Source organism: Sander lucioperca, chromosome 15 (assembly GCF_008315115.2).
Source record: "Sander lucioperca isolate FBNREF2018 chromosome 15, SLUC_FBN_1.2, whole genome shotgun sequence".
NCBI lineage: Eukaryota > Metazoa > Chordata > Actinopteri > Perciformes > Percidae > Sander > Sander lucioperca.
Genome location: NC_050187.1, coordinates 27,120,312 through 27,136,790, shown reverse-complemented (window position 1 = coordinate 27,136,790; position 16,479 = coordinate 27,120,312). Strand labels below are relative to the sequence as shown.

The 16,479-nt window shown below is 38.9% G+C and overlaps 1 protein-coding gene across 3 annotated transcripts in view; it reads right to left on the bottom strand.

Annotated features, from left to right (window-relative positions):
* Positions 1 to 4,620: 4,620 nt before the first annotated feature.
* anapc1 (anaphase promoting complex subunit 1) overlaps positions 4,621 to 16,479 on the bottom strand; it is a 66,698-nt gene continuing 54,839 nt past the window's right edge. For 2 of the 3 annotated variants that reach the window (XM_031316016.2, XM_035992258.1), the window contains 8 exons: positions 15,742 to 15,819; positions 15,437 to 15,504; positions 15,080 to 15,218; positions 13,142 to 13,228; positions 10,486 to 10,581; positions 9,893 to 10,082; positions 6,798 to 6,929; positions 4,621 to 5,533 (listed from right to left, as the gene is read on the bottom strand). In XM_031316016.2, the coding sequence (XP_031171876.1) occupies positions 5,391 to 5,533; positions 6,798 to 6,929; positions 9,893 to 10,082; positions 10,486 to 10,581; positions 13,142 to 13,228; positions 15,080 to 15,218; positions 15,437 to 15,504; positions 15,742 to 15,819 (933 nt within the window). In that variant the 3' untranslated portion in view covers positions 4,621 to 5,390. The remainder of the gene's footprint in view (positions 5,534 to 6,797; positions 6,930 to 9,892; positions 10,083 to 10,485; positions 10,582 to 13,141; positions 13,229 to 15,079; positions 15,219 to 15,436; positions 15,505 to 15,741; positions 15,820 to 16,479) is intronic. The other variant, XM_035992257.1, reaches the window with a different exon arrangement.

Below are 16,479 nucleotides of genomic sequence, written 5' to 3'. Positions count from 1 at the left end.
GCATTTATATCTGGAGCTGATAAAGGGACGGTTAGCATAATCTTGTCATACTAGCTGTTGAAGTTAGGCCCTAACTATAAAGTTCAACAAACAAAGTTAAAACTCCCCAAGACTGGGCTTTGAACTTGGCATACTCTATATTGAGAAAGGTGAACTAGGACAGTGGTTCCCAACCTTTTTGGTCTGAGGTACCCCCACAGCCCTGTCAGATGAACGTACGTACCCCTCCATCAATTACAAATGAATGTTCCAAATGGATAACACTATTCATTATATACAAGTGGATATTTTCAACCTCAATATTTATCTTGATTTGGTCAGAAATGTCACTACTAGCGAAGCTGAATGTTTCAACCGCTTATTCATTACTTTTAGATAACCATATCAGCCTCTTATGCTGCAATACTTACTACTACTAATACTCTGGCAATAGCAGAAGTACAAGTACCCCTGTTTGGGAATCACTAAATTTGGTAGTGCCACTAGATGAGAAGCCAGATGATCACTAAAATCATTAGGATTTATCTTTTAAGAACCATAAATGTCACTTTAGGATGTGGCAAATTTCAACAATAGCAGTATAGAAAGACTACCACTATCAATGGCTCGTCATCTCCATCTCTCAAGCACCACTGCTAGTGTGTCTAAAACTCAACGTCTCTTACTTCAAATAGTAGAACTCTTACAACCAGTTCCACCAGAAGTTTTTTTTTCTTTGATTTAGATTATACAGTATTGGTCTGAAATTTCAAGCTAATGTCTGTGATATTATATAATGATGATTGGTTCTCGATCTCAGTCAGGATCTCGATGACTTGAAGACACATTTGACAAGGCATAATTTCCTTCCCCTTTTTGAGAAAGTCAGCCTCACTGTTCCTGAACACTGCAGCCATGTCCTAAGTCTTGAGTCACATTTGTGTCACGTGTTTTCTATTTGAGTTTCATCTGCTGGTATTTCTAATCCAGAAAAGCAACCGCAATGAGATGAAGACTAGAGAAAGTCAGCTTCAGTTTAGTTTCACTTTCACGGTCTTATTCTTGTCCCTCTTTGACTCCACTATTAATTCTCCATCCCTAGTTTCAACCATGTGTCAAAACAGGCAGATGCTACTTTTTGTCTGGGTTTGAGAGGAGAAATAAGACCTTAACACACATTTCATGAACAAGCATGTGTAACCCCCAAACAACTTGCATCTTGTTGCATTTACTGTACTAAAATGCTTCAGACTGAGTGCCTCCTTGTCAGCACAAGGTATTACATAGCTGGTGAAATGTAGTCTCTTTTCCTGCCATTCCCAGTATTTAGCCCTTACTTTGAACACACTGGGGCCCCGTGGCATCACAAAACCAGGCATACAAGTAGCTCATACAAGTCTAGAAAAGAGGCCTTTAAATGGCCTTCAGTGGAGACTCCAGGACTATTAAAACCACCAGACTTTGAGCATCTTTAAGACACTCCATGACACCCACGGGCACTCTCTGTTTACTGTTCGTGACATTTCTCTGGAATGTTTTATAAGACAGTTGACTGAAGGTGACACGTGTTTCCAAGAAACCACACAAACATTATCAGCAAGTTAAACACAGCAAGACGCTGAAGGCTTGGTCTTCTTACAAATTACACTGTGTGATGCTGGATACTCAGTCAAATATGATACATGCTATGCATGTTGGCATAGTTAGAAGGGAGGTCAATTACGGTGGCAGAGGTCCTAATGATAAGATATAATCTAATAGTTATTCTAACAAGTTTAATGCAGACAGCGTCAAAGTAAAGCTCACAAGTAAAGAATCTATGTGTGGAAAGTTCAACACATTTACTATTATTTACCTGTCCTACATTTTGGAGCATTAAAGCTGCATTTAATCTTTGTCTCGTCACTTAGGTGGAGCGGAACAGGCTAAAAACACAACATTGACTTATCACCTTAACATGTTAGGTAACAGTGGCCTGTTTACACATCCAGCAGACACAGAGCAACATTATCATTCATTGGGAGTCCAATATTTCTTCTCCTGCTGTGTACAGGTCTGTGTGTATAAATGCGGATGTATCTGAGGTCATTCATGTAGTCTTGTTTAGGTGCATAATGTATTTATGTGTGGCTTTGTATGGACTATGGCAACACATTTCCTTGGAAAAGGACAATAAAGAATGGCTCTTTATCTGCTAAATGCTCCACTGTTTCTGTGTCTATCAACTAGCCGTGTCTGTCTGACGTTCCTTCTTTTTTTGAGTTTTTTGTTAAACACAACTGCCTGCTGCGACTGGAAACAAGGTAGATGAGAGCGACGTTTGCAGGACAGAAAACCAAAACACTGAGCTAAAAAATGCTAAAGCACTTTGTAGAACTGAGGGCTCTAGTCAGGTGATAATTCTCAGTGGGTTAGCCACTGTGAGAGATATCTTTGACAATATACGTAGTCCCATATTTATCTATTGTCAATACAAAAATATTTGTGTCAAATCCAAGCATGATGATACGATTACTTTGATTACATGAGACCTTGGCGAAGACGACTAGGTACTACATCTTTCAGCAGCAACAGGACTGTTAGTGTGAGTTTTCTGGAGTGTATTGAATTCTATTAGAAAGAGAAAAACATTTCTCGAGAAAAAAAGGGATGCACACACCTCAGTTGTCACATACATATGATACAGTATATACAGAATAAAATAAAGATAATTACAGTGAAGAGAAAACGAAGCATTGGTGTTTAGGTCAAGTATCCACCCAATAACTGGGAGTGCCAATACAAGCCAGGAAGTGTGTAAGTAAGACATAATAGAAATAACCACAAAATGTCCTCGTGGCAAAAAAAAAAAAAAAAAAAAAAAAAACTCTGTCCATGCAGTTGTGGGTCTAAATGTTTCTTTCAAACCCTAAAAAGTATATGAGTCATGTCTGGTTGCTATTTTTGGGGCCTTTTCAATGTTGAAATGCTAAGAAAATCCCTTTAGAGAAGGTTAATACTTTGTTCAGCAAAAAGCACAATGAATTTGCTGGTCCACCCACACTTAAACAACAGATCTGATCCTGTGCTGTTGTCAGCGCAAACCAGAGACATTAGCCTTGGTATGAGAAAGAGCAGACTTACAACAGATAGAAAAGACATCATTATAACCTGCTTTTTGTGCAGCTAAAGACTACCACTAAAAGTGTATGTGGAAGTATATTGCCATTTGTAGGCAGGTATGTGCCCCTTTAACATTATTCATCTAACCTCACTTTACAAAATGAACTCACATTTTAGCATCTAAAGAGTTTGATCTGAGTGTGAGGAGCTGCTCTGTGTGTTGCAGCTCTGTGAGGAGGGTGTGGACCACTTGTTTGTTTGGATGTTTTCCATTTACTTTGGAATGTCCTCAGAGCTGTTGGTTAGAAATGATCTAAGACTCTTAGCCCAACACACAATGCACATCCTCCCACACACTAAGGACTTTACAGGTTTCCATACTCAGTTGGGCATCAAAATCCAAGACGTTTTAACAACTTTAAAAGCTAAAGGCGTAGGTTTTCCAAGTCTGACACCGTGGGACCCCCTCAGTCAAAATCGTAACAAGTGCCTCCATAAATATCATAGGCATGTATGCTGCATTCATGCACTGGTAGTAAAAGACCCACAGTCTTAGGTTTCTAAGTTGTTGGCTAAACACAACACTGACATTCAGCTGTATGAGAAAATGCAACAGCATTACATAAGAAATGTGCAAATGTATTCAGGAAAACACCCTGACCCTGTGGACAATATCACATCACTAGCAGGGTGTTGCTGACTGTATTACTTAACATTTTTAAATGTTAATTGTATCATTTAAATATCAGATTACTTATTTTGAGAGAGAACCTTTGTGGTCATTAATCCTCATATCCGTAACAGTCTTTCACTTGTATACTGTTTTAAAGACCAAACTGCATTTCTGAACCAACAGTTAAGACAGAATTGTCTGAGGGTGAGTGGCTAAAGCAGCCTTCCTCATTTTAGGCTAACTCGTCTCAGATTATTGCTCTTATAACTGTAAAAATGGTACCATAAAAGCATAATTGCCCTGAGGTAATGTGGCAAGTCAAGACAAAATTCAGCCCTCAATATATAGATTCAGTCCTTGCCAGATGTGTTGACACTTTCTGTCACTTTACATTTTCTTTAGTGAGTGAAATATAGTTATAGGTTTATTGTTGTTTTGTTTGGTCTTTTGTTGTATAACTTAGCAAAAAAGCCAAAATAACATTAGATATTAGAGACAGGTATCTTAGATCATAGGCCATGCCAGATGATCACAAAGCAATTTAAGTGTAAAATACAAAAACATATGCAAGAAAGTCAACCTTTTTCCACTAAGTGCAGAAGTTGAGTATATTCAGTCTCATCTGTGGAGGACATTGCTTTATTACAGAAGATTAGGGGACTCCATGCATGCAGGTGACCAGCCCCAAACGCACCCACAGCTCGTTTTTGATCCTTGACTCACTTCAAAAGACCTTCATCTTGGCTCTAGGGATGCAACGCTGGCACCACAACGACATCTTTGTTAAATATACAAGACATGACGGACAACGTTGTCAGAAGCCTAACCAGTTTCAGCTAATGAGAGAATACAGCAAAACAAAAAAGGAGAGTACAGTTCTCTTTAATGAGCAGCGAGACCTCAGCAGGTCTTTGTAAGAAACACCCAGGAAATGCACATACTTTCCGAAAGATTAGACATACTAAAAGTAAAAACAAAACACAAGAGAAAACAATTAAGGCAGCTGACGTCCTGATTATCGCAAGAACTAACTGAGCCTTGGGAGGAAATATCAAGATAGAATAAACCACAATATTAATAATGAGGTGTGCAGGTACTTTTCTATTTTATTGTCTTGCCTCGGTCTTCTCGTCCTCACAACACAAGGGCCTGAATCAAATGAGAGCCCACACAAGCAGCATTGGCACTGGTACGAGTCCAGCCGAGTCCTTTCATTTTGTACTGACCAGTCCTTTCTGTCCATGTTTGGGGGTGATAAAAAGTTGGTACATCAAAAAAGTCCCCATACTGGATTTGTTGTACCACAGACATGGCACATGTACTGCATCATTACTGCAGCCTAAACTGTCTTTATGCTGTAAAAATACTAAACAGAAATATTATATTACAAAACTAGTATTAGTTAGTAGGGGCTGAAAAGGAAACACAGTCTGTATTTTCCAAACAGTTATTTACAGAGGCAGAGCAGCCACACTGCAGTGATGCAGTAAGACCTCTTATGGTGACATTTTGTCCCACTTGCTGCACACACCAGTAGGTGTTACAGGTAGAAATTAGTTATCTGTCCTACCTGTGCTCATAGTGGGAATGTAAGGCTATGAGAGGTTACTAGCCAGACTAGTACTGAGCATCAGGATCAAAATGCTTTCAGAGGGAAGCCCAGCAGTGTCTGTGCTCCGGAGGCAGCGCCCAGCAGGACGGGAACCAGCCTCAGCAGGTCTCTGAGAGGGATGCGTAACTCGCTGCTACGCGACAATAAATCCCCAAATGAGCTGCAGCCTGCAGGGAGAGAGAACAGAGCTTCAGACGAGTCAAACATTACTGTCCCAGGAATCATTTTCTTTGGTAGTTTGTAGTTGTTCTGCATGAACAGGATGTTGGGATGGGACTTGGCTTAAAGAGACTCAATTATGTAATTTGATCAATGGGAACACAGACTCAAATGCTTAACTCAAGTAAAATTACAAGTATAACAAATGTAAAAAATACTCCATTACAAAGGTAGAGTATTATCAGTGAAATGTATTTAAAGTATCAAAATAAAAAGCACTTGTTTTGCTGGAAGATGTACTGTAACATATATTACATTTTATATGATCTGATTGTTAATACTAATGAAACAATGTGTAAGCATTTTACTGTTGTAGCTGCTCAAAGTGGAACTAGCTTGAACTACTTAGATATCGTTAGGTAGTTTAGTCAAGTTTTTTCCCAACCCAGGGGTTGGGCCCCGTCCAATAGTAACAAGTTTGTCATGAGACGATTAATGTCGAAGGAAAGAAGGAGGAAATAAATTGTTTATTTTTCTAGTCTTTTTTTGTGAAATATTGAATGATTGTAAACATTCATTCAAATGAATGGGGACCGAAGCGAGAAAAGTTCTCTAGTGTTGCTTTAATCTTCCATTATGCATTGAATTTTACAAGCTAAACGTGTTTTTTTAAATAAAAAAATCTTAATCTGAAAAGTAACTAATTACTACAGTTGTCACAAAATAGAGTGCAATAAAAACAAAAAGTAAAAAAAAAAAAAAATATTTGGTAACACTTTACTTGAAGGTATCTACATAAGAGTGACATGACACTGTCATGACACATGAACCCTAACTGTAACTCTAACTCTAACCCTAACTTGTCATTAAAAAAATGAATGCCACTTAATGGCAGAAGAGTTATGTCATAAACTTTTATGACTTGTTTATGTTTATGACACATTTATGACAGTGTCATGTCACTCTTATGTAGATACCTTCAAGTAAAGTGTAACCAATATTTTTTTCTTAAATGTAAAAGTAGAAGTATGAAGTAACATGATATGGATACACTCAAGTACCTCAAAACTGCACATAAATACAGCACTTGAATAAATGTACTTAGTTACTTTCCACCACCGAGTAAGTCGATAGCAGTGAGAGTTTAAAGCTGCACAAGGGACCTATATTCCTGCTGCTGTGTGTATGAACAGTATGCTGTTTGTTTACATGCAAATATAAGTGTGCACAGGTAAAGCTATCCAGTATGGTGAGAACTTGTGTTTATCTTACTCTCCAGCTGTGTGTGTGTGCTCCTGAGGCAGGGGATGGAGCGGTACACCAGGAAGCAGGCCAACATGATGGACTGGGCGTTTTTAGGGAGGACCTCGCCCCTCATGTAGGATCTCAACACTGAGCTGTTGTCTAGGAGAAAATACACAAACAAGGCATAGCATTTATTTTGTCAGGTGTACCTACAGCTTTCATTAAAATAAATCAGGCAACAATTACATTTTTTTTGTACAAGATAAATGTAAAAGCTTGTTTCTGATTGAATGTAAGATAAAGGAAATCAGACAGGATAGTGTTGACAGACTGCAAAATGCAATAAACACGATCAAACATGTTTGCTGCCACAAATGTTTACTATTACAAGTCAAGTACAGATCATCTGTCTTTCTCCACAGAGGGGAAAAAACACTTGTTTGACATAAGAATCATAATGCCTTAATCTAAATGAATTTATAATTTAAATATGAAACCGAAATGAACTATAATTAAACATAAAACTAAAACAACCTCAATGCAAAATTAATATTCTGTTCACCACATCATCATTTTTCAAATTCTATATGGGAAAACTTCTAGAAACCGCACTCCTTTCAATGTCCGCTGTCTGTATAACACTTTTTCATTAATAGAAAGTCAAACGGCACTGAGAGTAGAGGAGAAGAAACACAAATCCTAAAACAATAACAAAGAAATCTTGAAACAGATTTCATTCGTGGGAAGGTTTCAGAGAACAGCAACATTCCTGACGCTTGAGGTCAAGATAGTTTGGTTTTCCTTTGAAACGTGACAGAACCAAGAGGCTTCATGAAACATGACAGTGAAGGTACGTTTCAACTGTTTACATGATAACAGTCTCGTTTGACGACTTCACCTGTTTCCCACGCTTCTCATGTATTACTGTAGGTGCGTGTGCATGCGTGTGCAAGTATGTGATGGAATGTGCATTTGTGTGAGTGTATGCACAGTCTGTTCAACATTATTGTGCAGGGTGTACCCTGAATAGGAAATCGAGCTGAAACACACCCAGCTTGTGAAATACTCAACCAGTGACACTGCTGCTAACCCAAGCCAAATTTAAATTGTTGTCTCATGTACTCAAAGTGAAATGAATTATGTAAAGAACTCATGCTTTCTTTAATCATACCTGCAAACTCAGAAGGGCTGAAAATGGTGACACATTATATATATATATATATATTAGGGCTGTCAAAATAACGCGTTAATTTCAATTAATTAATCTGAGAACAAATAACGCGTTAAAAAAAATAACGCAGATTAATCCATTCCATATTGAACTTTGACCCAGAGCCCATTCTAGCCACCATTCGACTGTAAAATGAAGGAGGGAGACGAGAATGCACTGCCTGGATCATTAATTGGAATATTTACTTATAAAAAATTTCTTCCTGAATAGGGTTGGGTACCGAAATCCGGTGCTAATACGGCACAGGTGCCTTCACGACCGGTAACTACCAGACCGAATAGCAACGCAGACTTTGGCGCCTCATTTCGGTGCCACTGATATGTCTGCGCTGCTCTCGGATGCGCTGAAACGGACGTTACAGGCAACACAAACACCGCTGCACGTGACGCTAGTTAACACTATACTCGACAGCAGCTAACGTTAGCCTACCGCTAGCTAGTAGCTGGATTAAACACGGTTACAATGCTGACAGCTAACGCTAAACGGTGTAAACTGTATTTTACTGTAGAGGATTCAACACCGGGATGTAACAATGTGCAGCTGCCGTTGTCGGAAAAACACAGACGGTGCGTTCAATGAAACTGGTAACCTACAGCCTCGTGGTGCATTGAAAGTTGTTGTTAAATGCCCTTTTCCCATTTGGTGGTTGTTTTTCTCATTCAACAGCAATTTACTAGTGAAATAAGTTATTGTTATAGTTATTACAATATTACAAGCTGTTCTTTAATGTTGCCAACTGTTGTTTAGTACCCTTCTTTTTTTTCTGTCGGTTAAGGCACTGGGCAAAAATTATGTATGCGATTAATTTAGATTAATTAATCACAGAGTATGTAATTAATTAGATTAATAATATATATATATATATATATATATATATATATATATTGTTTTAAAAAAGGAGCACAAAACTTCAGTCGGCGACATTAAAGAACAGCTTGTGTATTGTTAAGGCCACAGGGTCAAAATTAAATGATTTATTAAAATTGTAATAACAATAACTTATTGAGGCTGGTGAGGAGAGTTTGAGGATGAGGAATGCAACATCTGTGTTGTTTTTCCGACAACAGCAGCTGCACACCGTCATGCGTTCCTCTCCAGTGAAATACAGACAAACTTTTACACCGTTTAGCTGTCAGCATTTTAACCATGTTTACTCCAGCTGCTAGCTAGCGGTAGGCTAATGTTACCTGCTGCCAAGTGTAGTGTTAACTAGCGTGACATGTGGCGATGTTTAGGTTGCCTCTAACGTCCGTTTCGGAGCATCTCAGGCATTTCAGTGGCACCTAAATAAGGCACTGAAATCCGCGTTGCAATTCGGTCAGGTAGATAACCGTATTAGCACCATGTCCCGCTAATGTCAGGCTTTGTTTATTATCAAGGTACCAGGAAAACAGGAGGACATATTAGAGGACACTAGTTGCTGCTTTGAGCTGACTTTACTGGTTTGGTGTTTATTCTCTCTCTCAAACAACTTGCAGCACTGTCTTTACGCTGCATTTATACCTGATGCAAGGGGTTAACGAGGGTCCTGACATAGATACCTTTTTGGGTTTTAGGTTCTGATTTATAATGGAGTGTAACATTTTACCTGTTAAATCACTCTGCAACACTAATTAGGTGTATGTGGTCAAGTCGTATCGTTCCTTAATTAAATTCCCCACAGTAACTGTGTTGAATCTGGGTCTATTCCATCAGGTCGCTGTATTTACATCGTTTTATTTACTGTAATGGAAAAGAATGGCAGTGGAAATGGCTCTGCTAGATGTGTGTTAATGAAGAGGTGGAGATTACTGAGCTTTTTTTTCAGCACTCACAACCTGTTGTCTTCACTCTATTGATCTGCCTTCTTATTCACTCAGACACTAGCTCCATCCATCCCGCCCCTCCTCACCTTTGAGCCAGCTGTCTAGTGCTACATCCACCATGTTCTTCATGACAGGCAGAAACTCTGAGGTGAGCAGAGCGTTGTGGCGGTTAGCTGGACCCCGCAGCACCCTGCTGTCCCACAACTCCACCACCAAACGCATCTGCCACAAGGGGAAGGTCTGCAGCAGGTCCCCCCGACGCAGAGCACCCACCGCCTGAAAGACATCAGCGACGAAACACGTTAACATACCATCACATGGGCAGAATGAATTTTTATCTTTGCCAGTGACTTTAGGTTTTCATCTGTCAGTGTATCTATCACTGGATATTTCAAAACGAAGCAAGCCTCTGTGATGAAAATCAATTTTGGGGAAACAAAACTAACTTGAGATGAGTAACCTATCAGAGGGAACGCTGCCTTTATTTTATACATTTTTCAAAATGTTTTCATTGTTGTTGCCGGTAATGTAATTGCACTACAAATACTGAAACATCGACAAGTAAGAGAAGGACTGACAAGTAAAAGGAGGACCAATTTGCACACATTAGCACATGTGTGTGTGTGTGTGTGTGTGTGTGTGTGTGTGTGTGTGTGTGTGTGTGTGTTTTTTGTGTTACCTGCTCAACAGCAATATATGTGGGCAGCATCTCTGGACATTCCTGCGTCACACATTCATAAAGCATAGCCGAGAACAACACAAGAGTATCATCCCTCTGCAAACACAACACAGACAAACAGGTTAGTGCATACATTAGATAAATTCTCTCTAAAATTACAGACATTTTGACAAAATATAGATGGCTTCATGACAGCAAATGAATCTCAAATACCGAGCTCATTTAGGTTTGTTTAGCAGCTACAGTTTTAACTTAGTTTAGTAATTTATTCAACAATGATGCTTTTTCTTGAAGCTTGTTTCGGTACGTTACAGTTTAAAAGCTTTATCATGAAACATTTTGCTTTTCCGCACATATCGTGTTAGTCAGACGCAGACCTTATGATGAAATTGCATGAAAGCAGCTGGATTAAGTTTTTTTTTCTCATTTGTGAGCGAGAGTTCCCATTTCATGAGGTTTTTGGCATTTAAGCGTAAACACTACTTATATACCAGCAAGTGTATTTAAGTTTGTATTTTATTTTTTTGTTTTGATTATTTTTTTGTTAGGCCTTTATTTGTAACAGCTTAGACATGAAAGGGGAGAGAGAGGGGGGATGATATGCAGCAAAAGGCAGCAGGTCAGAATCGAACCCGCGGCTACTGCGTCGAGGACTAAGCCTCTTAATATGAGCTACCCAGGCACCCTAAGTTTGTTTTTTAACAGGGTTCCTGTACGCAAAATGAATGACTTTCAAATGACTTTGAAGGTTTTATGAATGAAATTGAAGGACTCAAAATGACCATGTCGTTAAATTCAATTACAGAACGTTGCGCTACAAAACAACTGATTTTCTTCCATTTCACTGTTCAAGCTGAAACTAGTGACCTCTGTGCAATCCAACTCATTAACCGGAAGCAGCCTCTTTATTCAAAAAATAGGAGTCAAGTGATTAATAAGCAGATTGAGCCTTGGTCCTGACAATCTATACATATGTATTTTAAATTACCCAGTGTATGACACATAAAATTATGTGTTTAAAGCTGAGAAAGTCTGCCACATAGCACAGAAACGTGAAGTGCCTGCTCTCAGTGTGCTACATTTAAAGGCCCTGAAAACCGATCTTCTGAATCAGCTTCCTACTCGATGGGATCCTACATGAACACAAGTTTCTGCCAAAGTTAAAAGAGCTTTGGATATTTCACATGAAAAATGTATGCATTTGCGATTTTAAACCACATGTACGCAGCTGAACACAGAGTTTTTTCCTCCATTCCTCCGTTTTTGTTTTGTTTTTGGCATTTTGAGTCAAAGTCATGGTTGAATGTCTTTCTCAAAATATTTCTAAGATCTCTTTCAAGACCACAGACATTGTTGAGCCTTGGAAACTTGTTAGCTTATGTAGACACGTTTCAAGGTGTCAGTTTAGTTATTACAATCTATTACATAACCATATATAAAAACAGACAGAAAGTCTGGTCAACACTTGTTATTCTTTTACTTTTAATCAATCTCTTCTGAAAGATGCCGTAGTTGTTTGTAGAATCATTTTGCACTCTGTGACGTAAGGTCTTAATTATGGTACACATTTTGTTTATTATAGAAACATTCAGTGTGTTTGCAAGCATTTTGATATTTTAAAAGCTAAATATATAATTTATTAAGAGCTGACACATAACCTTGACTTTTACTAAAATTGGAACATTAATTTGAATGACTATTAGATGCTTAAATGTTATTCATGTGGTATATGATGAGGCATACCAACTTCTCTTCCTCTTGATTGTTTGTAGTTTTGTCTATATTTAATATTCCAAACAGCCCTTATTCACATATTTGTGACTAGATGTGCAGATCCTTATTAACATGCTAGCCTGAAGAACTGATTCAGGATACACATTAGCAGGGATGCAGGGTGAATCGAACTATGTTTATTTGGTTTTTGACAAAAACAACAAACACATCTTTGTGTTTTCGCTCCCAAAACCAGTTGGCTGGGAGGAAAGTGCTTGGAGCCGAGTTTTAACAGAGCGGAGAGTTTCTGTAGTGATAGCCAGACCAACCACACACTCAAAACTAATGTGTGTGAATTAGTGCTCAGTTTCCATTTTGGGTCTGATAAAACATTCAACAACCTTTGAGTGATTTTCCATTATTAAAGTCAGAGCACCTCCAGGATCTAAAAACTCCTTCCTGGTTACTTAATGTTTTTCTAAAGGGGGGGGGAGGACTGAAGCCAACCTTGTAATAAAATGAATGTGTGAATGAGGCTATCAAGTACATAGCATCTACACTGTAAAATTCCCTGATGCACTCAGACTTGCTGAGAACATTAACCAAACCCCCCAGTGTTTTCTTCTAAAAAAATAAACCTCTAAAGTTTTACAATACAAACTAGTTCTTACGTAGAGATGAGTTGTTATTAGTTGTTACTGTAACTAATTGCCAGGTGTGACTGTTACGTAATGGCAAGTTCCCACTAAATTTTCCGCTCGCGGACCGTTTTTTTGGAGATCCCAGACAAAAGCCCCAGATCAGACTCAAAACAGCATTGGCTGGCTCCAGTGCACAGGCTTGAGCGCCATGTGTGAACCGTTCAAAAATGCGAGAAGGGAGGCTCACTGGTGCCTCACAGACACAGAGGTCACCTACATCCACTTCTTTGTGTTAAACTCACGTGTTTAATTTCTTCAGATGTTTTACAGAAGAACTCGGCAAAGGAGACCAAGGCAGGCTCTGAGGTGAACGTGGAGATGGATTCAGGCTGCAGAAACACATGAAGAAATGTACATTTATTTTGTATGGAGAAACAAGGACGAATATAAAAGACACAGAGGAGTAAGAGGAAAGAAAAGGGAAAGGGTTATTTTAGACAATCCAAAGCCAAAGGATGAATGGAAGAAAAGAGTATAATTAGAGAAGGAAGAAAAAAAGGTAAGATGAATGCATAAAAAGAAAAGGATGAAAGAGACAGTGAGGACAAGTGGAGTAAATCATGTTTTTTTTTGTTTCCCCCCCCCACCCGGACCTGCAGGTGTGTTGACAGCATACACTGAGGCCATCAGGAAACCATTAATAGTCTGTCAACCACACAGTTGCCTGTTGAACCTGCAGTGACAACCTGCCAAGACTGGACACAACCAGCCACTGGGGAGGAGGTCAATTCAATTCCCCTCACTTCTATTTATATCTGGGTATTGGTGGACTTATTTCTTAAAATGTGTTGGTCTGTTTCAAACCAAAGTTATTAAAGGAAATGTTATTGAAAGCAAAAATCTAAACTAAAACACTATAAACGATATACACTGCAATTTTCAAACATGTCAGAACATCTCCAGCAGGAAGTGGTTATAATGAAGCCCCAACTGAGGCTTGATCATAGACAAACAGAATCATAAATTATATATCCCCACTATTTCACCACCACATCACTCACCTCCACAAAACCTAAATGGACTTCTAATGATAGAAGTTGGTTTAGGGCTGAAACGATTCCTCGAGTAACTCGAATAACTGATTACTAAAAATCCTTGATGTAAAATTCTCTGCCTTGAAGCTTTGTTTAATCAATGTAACTAACATTGTACCGCTTACTGTGTTTCCACACAGATGATTATTACTATCATACAATGGGCTGACGCTGCTGTGGCCGTGAAGATTGACGTGGATTACAAATGAAGAAAGAGAACAAAAGTAAAGAGGGGCTAAGAGAAGAGACAGGCGGAGAAAAACGACAGAAAGTTTGGGATCATTTTAAGCTGCAAAAAAAGTTAAACTTTGCACAGTGTGTCTATTGTAAAATGGAACTAGCTTAGCACAATGGCATGGCGCCATTGCTTACATTACAGCATCTTAGCAGAAAACATCCAGTCTACTCATCCATTCCACGGAGCGGCCCCGACACAAGGTAACATTAACAAAAAGCTGTCGGTTTGTAGTCTAACCATTTATCTTAGTTTGCCATGAATCTTGAAATTTGGACAAATGATTGTAAACTGGCGAAGACAAACCAGTCCCCCTCTCTCTCTACCAGCGGCACCTGCACATGGCTAATTATTATGCACGTCGATGACATCATCGAATCTAGCCGCTGATGTCTGCTTTCTTCATTTTTTCTAAACTTAGATTAGCCTTCTGAAAAGGTGTCCCCCTGAACAGTATAGTTGAATAGCCCTGCTGTAAGCTTTGTACAGTCACATTTACCTGCGCTTAGCTGTGAACAGCTATTTCCATTATTTATCCAGTGTAAAGAGCCAGAAGCATGAAGGGGAAGGGGGGCGGAAAAGTTGGGACTTAATTACAGAGGTTTACATTTGGGCTGCCAAAAATGTACTTTGGCCAACAAATTTAAGGGCTTTGTGGCATGTGCAGCCAGTCCTCAAAAACAATAGCGTCTATCCCTGTTATTGTATGCAGTTTAAGCAATAAAAATGTTGCTTTTTCTGAAAAGGAAACCTCTCTTTTGTATGTTTACTTTTGCCATTTACTATAAAGCAAAATTATTTCTTATCCGATTACTCGATTAATCGATGGAATAATCGGTAGAATACTCGATTACTAAAATAATCGATAGCTGCAGTCCTACTGGGTATGTGTGACATCTATATGTTTTTACTTCGAAGGCTCTGACTCCAGAGTTGCGGTGGTTGACGGTGGAGGCCAGCAGGCTCTTCCAGCCCTGAGGGTCGTCTTTGTAGGGCAGCTGGCCGGCCCGCAGTTTAACATACAACACCCCATCTCTGGATAGGATGGACCTGAGGGAGATATAAAGAGAGAGATTGTCCTTTAAGTTTGTCGACCATTGAGTCAATTCATGAGATCAGAGCTTCCCCCTGGATTCCACTTATCAAAATAGTGGCACAAGAAGACAAAGGTGGTCCGGTATCATTTTCACACTGTGTATTTAGTGGTATTATTTGAGTGATTGAACAAGTTACAGATGATGTTTACTGAAATGTCCCTCTATACTGACTTTAGATGCTGTGTTTCTTTGCTGAGGTCTATGGACAGTTCCCAGTATCGTGGACCCTTCACCTTTACCTGCAACCAATAAATAAACTCAAATTAGAAAATAAAAGGATTATGGTATCAGTGTGTGCCTGTTTTATCAACAAATTTGGGTGGCATACAAAATGAAAACTGAACATGTGCATTTATCAATACTCTACACCCACATCACTTAGCTAATCCTCAGCAGAGAGGGAGATACACTGAACAGTCTAGTTTCCACTGGATTACAAAGTCCAGAAGTTGTGAAGTGTTGTTCCTAGGCTTTACCCGTTTAAGAAGGTGCAGCTCAGGAAGCATGGTGGGAGCCATCAATTCTACCGTCGTCTCATCATACCACTTTGTCTCCTGAAACAGAAAATGGCGTCATTACAACACAAGAACATACACAACATACAACTCAATTCTGTTTATTCAAGGGGACAGCGCAAATTAATAAAACACATGATTATACATAGGTTAAAAATGCCAGAATTAGCCAAAAGAGTTTCACACTCTCACAACCTAAAGTTTAACTGTAAGATCTCTAAACACATTACAGCTGCATCGAAGTGTACAGATTTAACATTGCTACATGCGAGCTGTGTCATGCACAGCTGTGTCATTGCAGCAATTGTGCATTGTGTAGCAATGACACAGCTTCATCTACTCACACTTAACGTTACCAAGAAGTATTAATACAGAATAGCAGAATGCCAAAAACTGACTCCTGAGAGACGGCACTTCCCAAATGTTAAAAGAATCATTTCATTCAAATTCATTTTAACCGTTGTGTTGTCTTCCATTCGACCATGCGTCGTCCTCCCAGCTCAAAAATGAAAACCTTTCTAGGTCTCTTTTTCGACACTTTTGGCGCTTTTGTCAATGTTTTTTGCACTTTTTTTGTTGTTGCGTTTAATGCTTCTTTTCACTACCAAGTATAAACACCACTAACACCAACTTATTACCACTACTTTTACAATTATTTTTGGAATTCATGGTCAATAATAATCTTCATTTATAGGAAAT